Source organism: Balaenoptera musculus, chromosome 6 (assembly GCF_009873245.2).
Source record: "Balaenoptera musculus isolate JJ_BM4_2016_0621 chromosome 6, mBalMus1.pri.v3, whole genome shotgun sequence".
NCBI classification, from domain to species: Eukaryota; Metazoa; Chordata; class Mammalia; order Artiodactyla; family Balaenopteridae; genus Balaenoptera; species Balaenoptera musculus.
The window spans coordinates 12,163,065-12,181,446 of record NC_045790.1 but is presented as its reverse complement, the minus strand read 5'-3'; the positions used below and the strand labels follow the sequence as shown (position 1 = coordinate 12,181,446).

The window sequence follows — 18,382 nt, the reverse complement described above, 5'->3', positions numbered from 1 at the left end:
CGGTGCGGGGGACGCGGGTTCAAGCCCTGGTCTGGGAGGATCCCACGTGCCATGGAGCGGCTGGGCCTGTGGGCCACAATTGCTGAGCCTGCGCGTCTGGAGCCTGTGCTCCGCAACAAGAGAGGCCATGATAGTGGGAGGCTCGCGCACCGCGATGAAGAGTGACCCCCGCTTGCCGCAACTAGAGAAAGCCCTCGCACAGAAACGAAGACCCAGCACAGCCAAAAATAAATAAATAAATAAATAAAATTAAAACAAGTTACTTTAGAATTTTTTTTTAAAAAAAGATTGCTTTGGCTATTCAGGGTCTTTTGTGTTTCCATTTAGAAAAAAAGAAAAAAAAAAAAAGAAACTACAGAGGTAAGAAGATAGTAGGAAAATACATTTACAGTCCTGAAAGAAAGAACTACCAACCAAGAATTCTATATCTGGCAAAACTATCCTTCAAAAATGAAGATGGAATCAAGACATTCCCAGCTAAGGAATGAGGGAGTTCATCACTAGTAGACTTTCAGTACATGAAATGCTTAAAAAAAAAAAAAAATCCTCAGGCTGAAATGAAAGGATACTAGACAGTAACTCAAAGACTTATGAACCCCGGTAAAGGTAAGTACATAGGTAAACAGGTAAGCTTCCAGTGAAGCTATGTCGGTATCAATTCCAACTTCACTTGACCCTTCAACAACATGGGGGTTATGGGCACAGTTGAAAACCCACGTATAACTTTACAATGGGCCCCCTGTATCTGAGGTTCCACACCTGTGGATTCAACCAACCACAGATCATGTATTATTATAGTCGTGCTTATTGAAAAAAAAAAAAAACACATACAAATAGACCCGTGTAGTTCAATCCCATGTTGTTAAAGGGTCAACTGTACATTGCTATAAACTTAGGATGGTAAATGTAACTTAACCATCAGGGTAACCATTGAGAAATTATAATTTGTTGCCATATAATTCTTCACGTTATTCTCTTATTCATAGTTCTCTCAAGTCGGTAGTAAGGTCCGCACTTTCACTTTTGATTCTAGCTATTTGCTTCTTCTCTTTTTCTTGTCAGTCTAGCTAAAGGCTGGTCAATTCTGTTGATATTTTCAAAGAACCAACTTTTGGTTTTGTTGATTCTCTCCGTCATTTTACTATTTGCCTATTATGTTTATCTCTGCTATAATATTTATTATTTATTTCCTTCTGCTAGCCTTTGGTTTAGTTTGGTCTTTTTTCAGCTCCTTAACTTATAAAGTTAGGCTATGGACATGCAGGTAAATATTAAGACAGAACATGATCTTCTAAAAATGTGGGTAGGAGAGGGAAAGGAGGAAGAAGGGGCATTATACTAATTTCACTATTGTTCCTTTCTGAGCATTAAACGAAACCATCTAAAGAAATGACCGAATTATATAAATATACAGTTATAAAGGCTACTAATTGAACAAAAATTAAAATTTCTAGGTTATACAATGAAATACATTGGAAAAAAAATAGGGCCATAGTGAAAGATATTTTAAGATATTAATTGGAAAGCACGATGTAAAATAACAATATTAAATCCAAATACATGTAAACTATCAATAAATGCAAATGTGTTAAACTGCCCTATTAAAAGAAAAAGAAATTCTGATTACATCCTAATGCAAAGACTACTTTTCTGCAGTTATCAGGTGATACACCTAATAGAAAGTGATTCAGAAAAGTAGGAAATTAAAAGAGTGGGTAGAAGTACATCAAAATGTTGCAACTGAACAAAAACAACAATAATAACAATAATAAAAACCAGAATCATGATTTCAATAACAGACAAGGTTGGCCTGAGGACAAAATTATGACCAATTCATAATGATAAAGACACAGTTATGAGCATCTATGCATCAAATAATGAAGCCTCAACGACAAAAGAGATAGAAGAAATAGAAACATATCAGGAGTGGGAAATGTTAATTGACCTCTTGAAATCCATAAGACATAGAGAGGGGGGGAAATATAAAAAGCTTAAATGACATTATTATTAAGGTAGTACAACAGATACATCAAACCTGCTGCCCTGAACACAGAAACCATACCTTCTTTTCAAATACTCATCGAACATTCCCCAAAAGGAACGATGTATTACACTTCAAAGAAAACCTAAGAAAAATCTCCAAACTAGAAATAGTACAGAAACATACTCTGACCAGGGAAAAATTCTTAAATACCCAAATAAAGAAAGAACGAATGAAATAAGCATCAAATGTAAGAAGTTAGGAAAAATGAGACATAACTAATGAGCATAGGGTTTCTTTTGGGGGTGACAAAAGTCCAAAATTAGACTGTGGTGATGGCTGCACAACTCTGTGAATATAACAAAAACAGTGAACTGTGAACTTTAAATGGATTAATTGTATATAGTATGTGAATTATATCTCAATTAAGCTGATAAAAAAGGATTTAAGAATCATACAATTAGGAAGAAGGAACTGGGTTTAAAAGAGCCAATAAAATAGATTAACCATTAGGTAATATAATCATGAGAAAATAAAGTCCAAATAACACAACCTAAGAAATAAAGGTAACATCCTACAGAAATAGAGCTACCCGCTCCCGCAAAAAAAACCCCCACTAGGTCTGGATGTTTCCTTAAGGGAAACAGAAAAGTAATTTCAATTTTACCTACTTAAGAACATAGAAAAGGAAACTCTCTATGTTTTTTTAAAAAATGAGCATAAGATTATACTAAAACTCAAAAAAAGTTTATGAAATGTTTAAGATCTTGTTAAAGAACATCTTTTAAAATTTTTAATAAAAATAGAATAAGGAGGGATATGTCTGAATGGAAGACAATTTTGTATGTCAGTTATCCCCCCAAAATTCATCTGAAGAGTAATTAAACAGTCAAAGAAAAATTTTAAACAAACTTTCTCTAATAGTTATCTAATAGAGTTACTGTAGAGAAACCTGAAATGAACTCCCATTTTTGTGGGAATTTAGAATGTGATAAGGGTGCAATTTCAAATCAGGGTGGAAAGGACGACTTAAAAATTAATAAATACTGTTGGGTCAATTGGGAAGAATTGAAGTTAAGCAATTTACACATACAAGAATAAGTTTCAGATGGATTAGGGGTATAAATATAAAAATTAAACCTATAAGAGGGCTTCCCTGGTGGCGCAGTGGTTGAGAATCTGCCTGCCAATGCAGGGGACACAGGTTCGAGCCCTGGTCTGGGAGGATCCCACATGCCGCAGAGCAACTGGGCCCGTGAGCCACAACCACTGAGCCTGCGCATCTGGAGCCTGTGCTCCGCAACAAGAGAGGCCGCGACAGTGAGAGGCCCGCGCACCACGATGAAGAGTGGCCCCCACTTGCCGCAACTAGAAAAAGCCCTCGCACGGAAACGAAGACCCAACACAGACATAAATAAATAAATAAATAAATAAAATTTAAAAAAAAACCTATAAGAAAATTAGAAAAAAATTTTAGGGAGTAGATTCAAAATCAAGGTGTGAGGGTATTCCCAAGCCATATAAAAATAATAGATCTCATTGCCTGAAAATTTTAACTTCAGCAAAGTGAAACAAGGTTAAAAGACAAATGAGAAAAATAGATGTCACACATAAATGAAACCAAGGAAACGACAAAAACATGGAGAGAGGAAGTAGGTGGAGCGTTTAGGAACATAGTTTACTGTCACCCACGTAAACGAAACATGGCTTGCCATGTCAAGTCCCAGAAATGGGTTAAGTGATGGGATGTGGGTGATTATTTTCTTCCCTATGTTTTCCTGAAATTTTCCTTTTTTTTAAATAATGATTGCGTGTTGTTTGTAATTAATTTTTTTTTTAATTGTTTAACAACGAAAAATCTGGCCTGCCTTACATTGTTCACTGGCGTGTCAGTGTTCCACCAGCTTTATTTTAGATTTATGACGGGGAGGCACGGGGACTTTTGCTTACTTTGTGTCACCACGATACCTATTACAGACTGAGTCCTTACAGATATTAAAAAAGAAATGCTCACGGATTGGATAAAATAACGTTGGTCCTGTAGGTGTGGGAGACCTGCGTGCCAGCACCTGAGGGCCTTGCACTTCCTCATTACACACGTCTCCCCATCCTCTACCCCACTTACAGCCGCATACCTCACTCCATCCGGCCGGTACAAATGACACGCAGGAATTCATTCCTGGCGCGCGCGTCAGCGTGACTCCCGCGTCTCCACGTCTGTCGCTCGCCTGGGAACGCCCCCGCCCCGCCCCGTCGCTTGTTGTGTTGTCATCACGTGGCCGGGGCGGGTCCTGACGTCAGGGCCAGGGGAGGGACTGCGCAGGCGCAGAAAAGGGGGCGGGGGACTCGGCTTGTTGTGTTGCTGCCCAAGAACCAGAGACGGTCCTGCTGCGGTCGCAGCTCTTCCAGCCGCCCGACGATGTCGTCTCACTTAGTAGAGCAGCCGCCGCCCCCGCACAACAACAACAACAACAGTGAGGAAGGTGAACAGTCTCTGCCCCCACCAGCCGGCCTCAACAGTGAGTGCTGGGCCGGCGGGCTCGGTAAAGGGGATGGGGGAGGAGGAGCTGCTCGGGCCGCTGCCGCCAGCTCCGCGCGGGGAGCGGTAGGAGAAGGCAGCCCATTGGTCAAGGCCGAGGATGTGCGGATGACTGACAGCTCCCGTCACCTGTCAGGAGGAGTTGCTCCTGTCTTCCTCCAGACCTGGCTCAGCTCCCTCCTGGGGTCTTGGGTGGGGGGCTGCTTGGGTTCGCCGTTGGGAAGGGTAGGTGGGTGGGAAGACGAGGGGGTCGAGCGGATCCCACCTGTGGTGGGCCCCTGAGCGGAGCCAATCGGGGCGTGGAGGGGCGGGCCGCCAAGTGGACGTGGGCAGGGATGGGGACGTGCGGCGGGGACGCCAGGGGATGGACGCGGGCGGCGGACCGAGAGGAGGGGGCGGGCGAGGGACGGGCGGGAGGTCAAGTGTGCGGCAGGCCTTGGGCCAAGCCCGGCTGACCCCACCTCACTGGGTCGGCCTTCCCCCAGGGCTCAAAATGTGAGCCCTCTTGTTGCGTTCTTTTGTTAGCACAAGCTGGCCAGGAGAATTATTTGGTAATTTAGTGGTTACTTGTATCACGTGACGGGGGGGGCGGTGAGGAGGCTATACTACTTTTTTTTAAAGATGTTTCAGAGTTGCTCAAGTAATTTTTTTTTTTTTTTTTTTTTAACATTGGGGTTGTGTGTCCTGTAAACCTGCTTACGAACAGCTTCTTGAACCATCCAAGATTGCACAGATCACGGAGTCTGGGGCAATGAATTTTCAGAAACGGGATTAAAAATACATTGGTACACTGGGGCGGTTGAAAGTTAATGGCAGTATCGAATTACGACCAACTACGGTTACTTTTGCTAACATTCTGGTGTTTAGACATCTTGTTCTAAGGTGATTCCCTGTTGCCTTTAAAGCTCGCTGGAAGTCTTGGAAAGGTTCTTGCCTTAACTTTCCTGTAATTTACCTTTTGAAAGAGGTGGTTGGGACAGTTAGCGTATGGCCAGATGAAGTCGTTTAAAAATCAGTTGGATGCTTAAATGACATTTAAAGGCACTGCAAGGTCTTTCATCAGAGGGAGGTGTTCCAGCGTGGCCTAACAATTATTTTAGGGAAGAGAGTTCCTGTCCTCAGAAGATGTTTTCATTGCTTATTTTTCTTGCTCCATCTTTTGATTAGGTGATTCTTTAAATGTTGACTTTTTAAAACTTTTAAGTGTCTTAATGTTCTAGAATGTAAGATTTAGATATTATTTCCCACAGTAAATTAAGATTAATGTCTGTGTGTTTTAGTGTTCTTTGCTTCACATATTAATGTGCATTTTTAAATTAATTACCTATTTTTAGAACCATGTGATTTTAGAACGGGAAGAAACTTTAGCGATAACTGTCCACTTTTATTTACTGGTAGAGAAACAGGTCTATTTAGAATGGATAAAATACAAGGTCCTACTGTATAGCACAGGGAACTATATCCAATCTCCTGGGATAAACCATAATGGAAAAGATACAGAAAAAAAGAATGGGTATATGTGTATAACTGAGTCACTTTGCTCTATAGCAGGAATTAGCACAACATTGTAAATTAACTCTACTTCAATAGAAAAAAGAAAAAACAAACAGGTCTAGAGTAAAGTGTGTTGTCCAAGTTCACGGCAGGCTAGGTCCTAGAGCTGAGGTTTTACTTTCACCCGATCTAGTGTTGCTTTCAGGACACTTCTTTTCATTGGCCCACAATCCCCTGATTATGTGTGTTTCTTATTCTCTCAGTGTTATGCCACCTAATGTATAGAGGTGACCTGCCTATCGATCTCTTTTTAATGTACTGTTTCTTAATTGTACTCCAGTTTTCCTATGATACTTACAAGTTAGCTGTTTGGTTAGTACGGGTACCCGACTTCACAGAAAGCAAAGGAATTTTTCTTTTCCTTTGACCATGTAACAGAAAAATGGGGTTGAGCTCTGTGTGATGGTTTTCCTCTGTGTCCTGACAGACCTCTGAGGTCTTTGATGTCCTTGGCAATCAGGTACTGCTACGTTTGTATTAGCTCTTACAGAAGTGCAAGAATGCTCAGCCTGTGTGTGATATCAAAATGTTGCTTTGGGAAATCTGCTAGATAGAAAGTATTTTATTTGAGCTAGGGTGAGCTGCTTTTAAATGTTACTGAAAAGCTTTCAGATAAGTGCCATGTTTCATTACACTCCTCTCGCCTTTTACTCTTTTTTAGCTCATTATACAACACTGGACTGAACAAAACAAGAAGCCTTATTGATTCCTTCAAGTGATTTTTGGGCACTGAGCAAAACAACTTATTCAGGCATCTAATACTATCCAAATTGCTGATAAGTTGAAGTTGTTTGTTGCGTAAAGTTGCACAACTCTGAAAAACAGGAGATGAACTCATTGTACAGATTATCTCTGGCTTGGGATTTTATCTTTAGTTCAGGGGTCAAAGTTTTAATAGAAAATTATTGAAATATTTGGAATAATGAAACCTTTCTTTGATTTTTTTTTTTTAAGTTTATCCTTGTATGGGAACTGTTCGCTTTCATTACAAATTAGTGGACAAATATCTGAACTACCTACAAAGTTAAAAGGATATTTTCCAGTTGATAGTTTTATTCTAGAGAAAACTATCAAGTTACTTAAGAATATTGGACATTTATGTCATAAAATTCAGTAGGTAATATGAGGAAAATTATGGTAGTAATAAAATTCTTGTTATTGTTTCACGTAGGAAGTGCAGCCTTTTTTTTTCTTTTTTTTTTTTTTTAGTACAGCCTTTTTTATCTTTTTAAATATCTACAGCTGTGATGTACTTTCTTCCTCAGTATGGCAAGAAGACTTTTAAGACTGACACGTGAAACTCCAATGCCTTATAATACTGGTTTTTTTAGAAAAATGTTAGTGAATGTTCTTAGTCTGGATTCCAGCATCAGGTACTTGAAATAAAGTGCATGTTTTGAGGAAAGAAAATAAGACATAATGAAATGTGTTAGCCCCGGTTAGGATGAGTTACACATGGAATTGAAAAGTTGGGAAAAGAATGAGAAATACTTTTTCCTTTTCTCCCTTCCCCCATTCCCTCACTGTCCTTGCAAGAGGATTGAACTGGTGATTATAAAATTATAGAGAGTAAATACAGCATACAGTCATGAATGCAATCAATTATTGGACCAACCTTCACGAAGAACTGTATTACAGAATGTAGAAGCGTGCATCTCTGAATCCTCTTAGCAGTTCTCAGACTTAAACTAGAAAACAGCTCCTGTAGTGTGTATATGTACCACCTGGCGTAAGAGAACCATTGTTTGTAAGTAGTCTTTTAATATAGTAGAGCCTCCAGTTTTTAATTTTAAAGCTTAATTATTAGGAAGGGAATTCACTCTGAGATTTTTTTTCTTCATTGTATTGCTTGGACAGCACAGTCCTCATCTCTTGTTTCCCTTCTAAGTAAAAAGGGACTTTGTGAGGATTGGTAGTGTTAGAACGTCAAGAAATTCTGAGGCTATAAATCAGGAATGAACTAGGAGATGAGAAAAAGGTATGTGTAGTTCAACTATTGAGAAAGATAAGTTTGATTTTTTCCACTTTACGCAAAAGATAAAGCTAGTATGTAAACATTTTTTTTTCAGATCTAAAATTTTTTTAAAAATTCTTTATTGGAGTATAATTGCTTTAAGTATGTAAACATTTAATGGATATCTATGTCCTGACTTTCTCTGCAGAACTGATTATTTCCATAGATGATATTACTGGAACAGAATTAAGAGTCAAAGGAAATCTACCATTTTAAGGCTTTTAATGGGTATTGCCAGATTACCCAGCAGAATGTTCATGGAAGTCCTGGTTGTAATAACAGAATATTAGAAACAATCATTTGGGTGATGATTAACCATTGCCATTTGGATAATAGTTAAAGCGTGGTATATCTTTATGATGGGATGCAGTGCAGTTCCAAAGAATAAAGTAAGGCAATATATATTGACATTGAAAGACATCAACAAGTTGTTAGGTAAGAAACACTATTTACAGAAATATATATATAGTACAATTGCATTGTTTTTATTTGTAATAACAAAAGCGAAACACAAAAAACAAAAGTATTCTCTGGAAGTCTACATATGAAACTGTTAAAAGTAGTTTTCTTTAAGAGTAGGAATGAGAGGTTGGGAGGAGAGGTATCAATTTTTTTCCTTCATGTACTGATGTTTACATTTTCAAGGAATGCATTAATTTTGTAGTAAGAAATGTTTTTAAAAGATACTGAGTATAATTATAATAGTAACTAACACAGCACTTGTTACGTACTCGGAACTTTTCGTTGTGTTTTATTCCTGTCGTCCTCCCAGCAACCCTATGAGGTAGATGTGGTGTTTGTTTCCTTTTTTTCCACTATGTGCAGGCAACCATTCGGTGTGTGTTTTTTTTAAATTGAGGTGTAAGTGACATATAACATTATATTAGTTTCAGGTGTACAAAATAATGATTTTATTTATTTATTCATTCATTTTGAAATGACCACCACAGTAAGTCTAGTTAACATTCATCACCACACAGTTACGAAAAATTTTTTTTCTTAATGATGAGAACTTTTAAGATCTACTCTCTTTTCTTTCAAATACACAATACAGTTATTAACTATAGTCACCATGTTGTACATTACATCCCCAGGACTTATTTCTCTCCTGACTGGAAGTTTGTACCTTTTGATCACCTTCAGGTAGACTCAGTTATTATCCCTATTTTACAGATGAGAAAACTGGAACAGAGAGGTTACTGGAACCCAGAGAGGTTAAGTGACCTGTCTAAGCTGTGACAGTTTGATGTGATAGAAGGGGAGTCTGGGACAACTGGACGTGATAGAAGGTAGAAGGAGAGTCTGGCTTCAGTCTGTGCTCTGAGCCACTATGCTAATACATGCCCGATAGGTATTGTCTGCCTTGAGTAGAGATGCCTGCAGTTACGTTACAGGGTGTTAAGGCAATTACAGGTCCTTTTCACTAAGCTTTTCTGGGTGAGTCTCCTCAAGTTCCTACATTATGATTACTTACATATATTTAATGTAGAAGGTAGAATTTAGATATGGGTTTGGAAGTCCTTCAAAAAAGCAAGGTTTTGAAAACCTGATATTGTTAACAGCCGTTTTTCTCTCTGATCAGCTGCTTCAAGTGAACGTTAGTTGTATTTTAGAGAAGACTGGCTTCCACGGAGACCCATCTAGAACTCCTGGTTCCTTAGTTCTGCTTCTGCCAGAGCACCTCGAGCCTTTTATTTTTTTCACATTGGGCTTCTGTACAAGAACTGGTCCCACTGGTGTAGAATAAATTAGACAGTCCTAGAAAGAGTGGGAGTAGGAAAAAACCAGTTTGTTCATCACATACCTCTCTCTCTGTCGCTCTTTTCAGTTAAAGTATTTTGTAGAGCTCTAAATTTAGGGATGCTCGTGGTATATTTCTTATGCATTCCAGAGGCACTCCACAAGTATTTAGGTAGATGACCTTCAGTGTTAGATCTTACTAGCTTTGCTAGTTGAATTTCTTCCTCCATTTTGAGTACTGCCTAGTCTGTGTCCATTTTTGTGTGTGGACAGAATGAGACCATGGAGATGTCATGGAGTTGTGTTGTTTGGCAGTGCAGTCCTAGAGAATCGGGGGTGATGATGGGACTCTGACAGCCACCGGGGCCGCCTTGGAGGGGAAGGAGGGAAAGGGTGACTTCACTTCCATGGAGCAAACGCTGTTCTGAGTACATTACAAATATCAGCTCTTTTAACTAGTGTATTGATGAGCATCTCCTGTTTACTAGGCACTTTACCTGTGTTGCTCTATTTAATCCTCACAGCAACCCTGGGGGGAAGGTACTGTGTAATCATCTCTGTTTTACAAATGAGGAAACTGAAGCTCGGAAAGTCATAGTAAGTGGGAGAGTCAGATTTCCAACCAGGGCTACCTTTGAGCGTTTCTTGTAGACGGGTGGTGTTGAGTTCACTTCTGGGTCTGGAATAGCGGTCATCTCATTTAGAGTGCATTTTAGGCTTTGAGCCTGTTATTCTGATTTACGGATGGAAGACTGTTCTGCCACAGAGCTCTCTCTAACAGTTCTGCTTGGAGTTTAGAGAAATGGCTCCACCAACCTGCTTGGTTATGTTTTCTCAAACAAAATTTGTTGTAAGGAATGGAAATTAGAAAAAAAAAATACGCCACTCTCTTTTTGTTATGAAGTTGGTTTATTGGCTCCTGTTGTCAATACTTATTAGAATTAAAGGACCTTCATGTAGTCAGCAAACTCATGGAGCCAATATTTTCAAGACCAGTCCAAATTACCAGGGCCCCATCCTTTCCTGTGGCTCCACCCTCTTTGACTGTTCGCCTGAGGCAACGTCAGTGTTGCCCATAGCAGATGCCTGGTTTTCTGCCCCAAACCAACAAGGCTTCATGAAAACCCTAGAAAGTGGGAACTTGTGGAAGAGAAGAGAGAAAAGACAAGCTTGCAAGGTATGTTTAGTGCATAGAGAAAGGAGAAGTAGAAAGAGTGAGGCATAAAGGACGGGAAGAAGCTAATGTGTGGGAGAGGGATAAAGCTTTTTTTAAGGGTTTTTAAGCATTCTCGCCTGATTTAGTTAAGAGCCAGCTGCATTCATTTTATGCTCCAGACTTGCACACATATTGAAATGTTGATGATTGGATTTAAGTTCCCTCTCCAGGAACATCTCAATTGTTTGTACTAATTAAGGCACAGTTGTTAACATACTTAGATGACCTTTATGAAGTTTCTAAATACAGGTGGAGAGGATACAATTAAACAGCTGAGGTAGATGGAGAGGATACAACTAAATAGCTGAGGTAGACTGTGGAAAAAATATATATGTAATTAAAATATTAAACGTAAGTACCCTGTCTGGTAATAAAGTAGCTGTTTATTTTTTGAAAAGCAACCTAAAATTTTTCAGTAAAGTATTTATCGTATGCAAATTAAGTTTTAACCCGAGAGAAAACTGGCTGAAAGACACATCTTCTGAGATACTCATTTTAGAGGTCCAGCTTCTTCTAAATCAGTTGATTGCATGAGCTCCTTCAGGAACAGAACTATATAGATTTTCAGACATTTATTGCTCCTTGTTTATTTTCTTCAGAACACTTTGGCATTTGGTTTGAGGCGAGCCAGAATTCTTATCTGAATTCACCATATTCACATGCTGTGTGCACATGAGGGACTCCTGTTCTGCTGTGGTTAACTGCAGTTATCTGACTTGTCCAACAGGTTCCTGGGTGGAGCTCCCCATGAATAGCAGCAATGGCAGTGATAATGGCAATGGGAAAAATGGGGGGCTAGAGCACGTACCGTCCTCGTCCTCCATCCACAATGGAGACATGGAGAAGATTCTTCTGGACGCACAGCATGAATCCGGACAGAGCAGTTCAAGAGGCAGTTCTCACTGCGACAGGTAAGTGAGATCCACGTTTTGGTGGAATTCTGGAAATGGATGGGTTGCGAGGTTACTTCCCACTAGAAAAAATAAATTGCTTACATCTTCATTTGACAAAATTTACAACTCCCGATTTCTTGCAGCATGTGTATTTAAATCAGATAGCCAGTTGACAAGGACATGAGTGCCCACTTTTTCCTCAGGTTAAATCAGTTTCCTTAGATTGTGTCGTTTTCAGATGTTTACTAGTTTAAAAGTCAGCGGTATAGATGTTTACTTACAGAATTAATCTAACTTTCTCCCATTTTCCTTTGTCCTTTCACAGCTCTTTTTCTGCCTCAAATACAGTTACCTCTGTAATCTCTGTCCTCCCTTCTAGATTGTGAGGCTTTAAAAGGCAGGGATCCTGTTTCATCTCCTCTGTACCCTTGACAGTCATGATGCTGGTATATAGTAAACATTCAGGAAATGTTTGAGTCGCAGGAACTACAAGTTGATTCAGCTTGTTGTATAGCCGTATTTGCACAGTGGAAGCACCAACCAAGATCTGTAAAGATAGTTAATTTTGAAGGCGGCCATTGCGTTTCCTTAGAGCTCAGAGGAAGTTTTGTTTCAGACCTCGTTTTTCTATATTTGGCTTGGGGAGACATTCTTCAATTAAGGACTGCATATGGTGAAAGAGTTAAGAATACAGACACTTATGAGGAGAGTGAAACTGAGTTGTTAGTTTATTTTTCAGTACAAGCTTCTCTTTTTTCCAGAGGGACTAGGTATTAAATGACATAGTGGTATATTGAACATTCTTAGACCAGTGACAGCCATAGTATTAGCATTCTGGGGTACTGGATGATCTTCTGGCTAATTAAGAGTTCACTGTTATTGGCCATATAGAAAATGCAGATACACAGGAAATAGATTAAGGGGACATCTAAAAATGTAAACAGTGATTATCTCTAGGGGATGGAATGATGGCCATTTGTCTTCTTCCAAATTTTTATACTTGGTAAAAATAGTGTGTGTGGTACATATTATTTCTTATCAGAAAAAGTAGAAAAGGAGAATCAAGAGTTAAATCATGTTCGAAGTGCCTGCATGACTTACGATCCACTGATGTTACCAAGGCCGCAGAGGACTGGTCTGACGGCTCTCTGGCACGCCCACCTCCCTGTCACATCACTCACGTGTCCCTGTGCTTCTGAAGAGCCGGGATGGCTCTTGTCATGAGCAGAAGCAGAGCAGATGCTCTTCTCTGAGCAGCTTGCCACCAATTCTGGGAGCTGCGACATTAGTCTGTTTTTGAGAATCACGTTTATATTATGTTACATTTATGTTGTGAGACTCACGGATGGGTTTCTGAAGTTTTCTGCTGCTTATGGGCTTGTTGATAAGCCTTTTATTATCTGTTCAAGTACTGGTGAGTCCCTTAACCTGCTGTTCACTTGGTGCTGTCATTGAGCGGAGATAAGATCACCTGCCCGCCCTTCTGGTCATCTTATGTCATGTGTGGTTGCAGTTATACTTGTGATCGAACACGAATTCATCTTCCCGTGATCGTGTTTCAGTTAGGTTTCTGAACATGTGAATCAAGATGTGGCAGATGCACTTGGACACTTTCCTGTTCTCTGCTTACACATCTTCAGGCTCTGGGTTGCTGGTCACGTCTCAGGGGAGGCCTAGAACTCTAGCTCAGTAATGCTCTCCTGGGATATCTAACACTTGAACATTTAAGAATGTCTTCACAGTTCATGTCATCTGAATCGCCAACATCTCTAGATTTGAGGTTGTTAAGCAGTGCTTCTTGTAGGCGGAAATGTTTTAGGATTGTTGGGTATTCGTCCCCAAGCTAATTTATGTGTATTTTCATACATATTTAAAAATTTAAAAATTATTCCGTCGGTATATTTTTGTCACTGTGGTGGTTGTTAGAAGAGACCCCCTATGTGTTTTGCTTTGTGCTCCAGCCTATTGTAGGAGTTTCCAACCTACACACTATATTCCCCCAGGGAGCTTTTAAAAATACCAGTGCACAGACCCCGTCCCTAGAGAATCTCGTTCTGTTGTCGAGACATGAGAAAATTTTAAAAGCTCCCCAGCTGATCCTAACATGAGCCAGGATAATAATGCATCCCAAATGGATCAGTCTACCAGTGAAATGTTGAGTATTTGTCTGAGTGGGCTTGGTGCCAGTGGTAAGAAGAGTGTAAAGTAGAGCTGTGCTTCTCTTGGATTTTTGACTTGGTCATTCTGCTGCCTTGACCTGGTCATGGTTCTGTAAGGCTGGTCCTTAACTTGATCTCTGGCTGTGAATCCAACAGTGTTATGAGCATAATAACAGTACACTGAGGACAACAAGAGTCCCTCGTTCTACTTGGTTCCTGTGCTATAGCCTGAGATTTCTCGTTCAAGACAAAAATTTTCTAAATACAGTAATATGGTGGTTTGGTATGGAACCAGTTTTTCACTTTTCCTTCCCCCATTTAAGAATCTCCTACGTCAGTTATAATAGTCAAAGACTGGTGATCTTATTTACTTTCCAGTCAATCTCACCAGCAGCATCTCTATATATTACCATTGTACACATGCTTTTGACAGCGTTGATAGTTAGTATCCATTCCTTTGAGCAAGTTAAGCCTGGAGCATCCTTCATGCCCACTTGAGTTTACATTTGGAGACGTGGGGTGTGTAGTGAAAGATCTGGTGGCTCACTGTGGTTACACAAGGAATCATTGATAAAGCTAAGAATAACACTTAGCACACTGTATTCATCTCTTGTATCAAGTACAGCTTGTGACCATGTATCTTTGTCTAAAAATTTATCTGTAAATGTTTATAGTTCTGGGAATATATCTTGTACTTGTTAAAGGTTATCACTTGCTGTAAGTTTATATAATTCACTCTGAAATATCTCAAAGTCAGTATTTCAAAAATAAGTAAAATAGCGGTTCTCAAACTGTTTGGTCTCAGTACTCCTTTACACTCGTAATAACTATTGGGGACCCCAAAGATCTTTTGTTTTTGTGGGTTATATATTTTGATATTTACTATATGAGAAATTAAAACTGAGAACATTAAAAAAATATGTATTCATTCAACAATAAGCCTATTACATGTTAACATAAGTAACTTTTTTAAACAAAAATTACCTGTTTTCCATAACCAAAAAAATTAGTAAGAATAGTGGCATTGTCTTACATTTATGCAAATCTCTTTAATATCTGGCTTAATAGAAAACAGCTGGATTCTCACCTGCTTTTACATTCTTTCTGTTGTGCTATTACACATAATTTAGCCTTTGGAAATTTTCACTCTACACGCATGGCAAAATGAGAATGAAAAAGGCAAATAAATCCTGATAGTATTATGAACAATTTTAACCTCAAAGACCCTTCGAAAGAGTCGTTAAGAGCTGCTTTCACACTTTGAGAATAGCTGGTGAATTGTTTAACAATGAAAGAACTTTGAGAAAAAGAACCCCAAACTAGAGTTTCTGAATTTGAAGATCATTTTACATTTATTGGAAAAAGAGTAAAAATAAGAAAATGTGACAGTCTTGTATCTTTAGGTAGTATTTCCGTTGCAGATTTATCATTGCAAAGGAATTTATCACCACTGAAAAATTCTAGAACATTTGGGAGTAAGGGTGCTCAATTTCATTTTTTCTTACATGGGGTTATGGTATACTTTCTGATTTGCTGCTTTTTCAAAGCCATACCACTATAACTTTTAATTTTCTAACTTCCAGTAGAGGCTAATTTATTTGACAAAATGAGAATTAAAACTAATGGCTATAAATGTGTCTTTCTCTTCTAGCCCTTCCCCACAAGAAGATGGGCAGATCATGTTTGATGTGGAAATGCACACCAGCAGGGACCATAGCTCTCAGGTGTGTGTGTATGTTTATTTTTCTGATTTGCATTAGATAATTAGAAAAAATGCAAATCTCTAAGTCTGTTTTGCTGAAATATAGTAAAGAATATGAAGACTTTAAAAAATAGTTTGAACAATGGAATATTCCTCAGCCATAAAAAAGAACGAAATAATGTCATTTGTAGCAACGTAGATGGACCTAGACATTGTCATACTGAGTGAGGTAAGTCAGAGAAAGACAAATATCATATGATAGTTTATTTGTGGAATCTAAAAAAATGGTATAAATGAACTTATTTACAAAACAGAAATAGAGTCACAGATGTAGAAAATAAACTTATGGTTACCAGGGGGCAAAGGGAGGGAGGGATAAATTGGGAGATTGGGATTGACATATACACACGACTATATATAAAATAGATAACTAATAAGGACCTACTGTAGAGCACAGGGAACTCTACTCAGTACAATGACCTATATGGGAAAAGAATCTAAAAAAGAGTGGATACATGTTTATGTATAACTGATTCATTTTGCTGTACACCTGAAACTAACACAACATTCACAACATTTTAAATCAACTATACTCCAATAAAAATTTTAGAAAAATACTTTGAAGCCATTTTAAGTTATTCAGTTTCTGATGTTGGAATTTTTGCTGCTGTGGTCGTCGTCATGCTCCTTTACAACTAAGAATTTGGGGTCCTAAAAGAATTGGGAAATTCTTGTCTATAATGTGTCATTCCAATATTCCAGGCTAGTTTCTTGAGTTTATAAATAGAAAACTGAGGCACATGTCTTATTTAAGGTCACAGAATAAATGAAACGGAAGGTTGTTGTAGAAGCAGGTGTGAAAACTTTTTTGCGTCTGAAATCAAATCAAGCTAGAGACAAAATTCACCTAAATTATGCAGGATTCCTTAAGGTAAAGAAGTTAAATATAATTTCGCTAGGAGTTGACATTGTTGGAAATATAGATGGATATAGTATTGAAAGCTTACAAAGGTTTTTATTGTAAAACTTGGGATAAATAAATAATTGTCGTTAATGATTTAGAATGTTCATAGCCAGCCCTTGACTTTATTGATGTGTCAGATCACCTGCAAGTGTCAGAGTGCAAAATTTTTTTTTTTTAATAAATTTATTTTATTTATTTATTTTTGGCTGTGTTAGGTCTTTGTTGCTGCGCCCGGGCTTTCTCTAGTTGTGGCGAGCGGGGGCTACTCTTCGTTGCGGTGCGCGGGCTTCTCATTGCAGTGGCTTCTCTTGTTGTGGATCACGGGCTCTAGGCGTGCGGGCTTCAGTAGTTGTGGCACGTGGGCTCAGTAGTTGTGGCTCGCGGCCTCTAGAGCGCAGGCTCAGTAGTTGTGGTGCATGGGCTTAGTTGCTCCGCGGCATGTGGGATCTTCCCGGACCAGGGCTCGAACCCGTGTCCTCTGCATTGGCAGGCAGATTCTTAACCACTGAGCCAACAGGAAAGCCCAAGAGTGCAAATTCTTGAGAACAGGAGGCATTGTTTTTTTTCTCCCATGTTAAGGTACTTGAAGAATATATGTTGAGTGAATGTTTGAATGAATGCTAACAGAAACTTTGTTTTGTGGAGTTCTCACTGTGCAGTGTCCTGGCTCCCTTTGCACTGGAAATATTTTGCATGTTACGTTGGTTCCACCCAGTATTATTTCTGTTTAGGAAGCTGCACACTTTCTCCCTGTGTTGACTGTGCTTTATTTGTGCTGTTTTCTGAAACCTAGAAACTCTATGGGACGGAATACTAATTTATTTTATGATGAACTTTATACTGTAGAGAAACTTGTAGTAGCAAGGCTGTCACGTAGGAAGTTGGCTGACTGGAATTGTGGAATTGCTCACTTATGCCTGTCAGTTTTGTCATGTGCAGTAAGCTGTAGCTAATAAAGAGGAGAATATAATATAAAGTTTCCATGGGTATAAAGTGTACTAAGGAATCCCAAGATGGAGAAATGAAATTAATTCTTTGCTGCAGTCTTTCGTGAGGAAGATGTCTGCATTGTATTGCCTTTTGTACAGACAAGTTGAAAATCCGGAGTAGCATTTCCCAAAATGTGTTTTGAGGAACATTTGCTGAATGGGAAGGTCCATAAAATAGTTCCGAAGTCAAATAAGCAGGAAGACTGCAGCCTCTGGGCTCGCTCACCCTCCCACTCCAGTAGTCACAGTGCCTAGCAGCATATTAAAGGCTCTTGACAATTCCCGATGTAAAGAAATCTGTTGATTTAAACCAAGTACAGTCATTCCTCGGTATCCTCAGGCGATTGGTTCCAAGACCCGCCCCCCGCAATACCACAATCCGAGGCTGCTCAAGTCCATTATATAAACTGGAGTAGTGCAGTCAGCCCTCCATATTCACGATGTGTGACCCACAGATGCTGAGGGCCAGCTGTGCTTCCCAAGCCTGTTTGACCTTAGACCTCCCTACCCCTCCACACATACCTTTCTCCCCTAATAATCTACCTAATAACTAATAACCACAGAGGAGAGCTGTCCTGGCTCATGGGATGGCACGTGTACAATTAGGCTCACCTGAGAATTGAATTTTAAG

General features: G+C 39.2%; 1 protein-coding gene across 4 annotated transcripts in view; it reads left to right on the top strand.

Moving 5' to 3' along the window:
- Positions 1-4,304: 4,304 nt before the first annotated feature.
- The window catches only part of BNIP3L (BCL2 interacting protein 3 like), a 28,722-nt gene continuing 14,644 nt past the window's right edge, over positions 4,305-18,382 (top strand). For 2 of the 4 annotated variants that reach the window (XM_036855593.1, XM_036855594.1), the window contains exons 1-3: positions 4,305-4,500; positions 11,772-11,955; positions 15,748-15,820. In XM_036855593.1, the coding sequence (XP_036711488.1) occupies positions 4,401-4,500; positions 11,772-11,955; positions 15,748-15,820 (357 nt within the window). In that variant the 5' untranslated portion in view covers positions 4,305-4,400. Of the gene's footprint in view, positions 4,501-10,913; positions 11,006-11,771; positions 11,956-15,747; positions 15,821-18,382 lie in introns of those variants that run through there. The other 2 variants (XM_036855595.1, XM_036855596.1) reach the window with 2 other exon arrangements.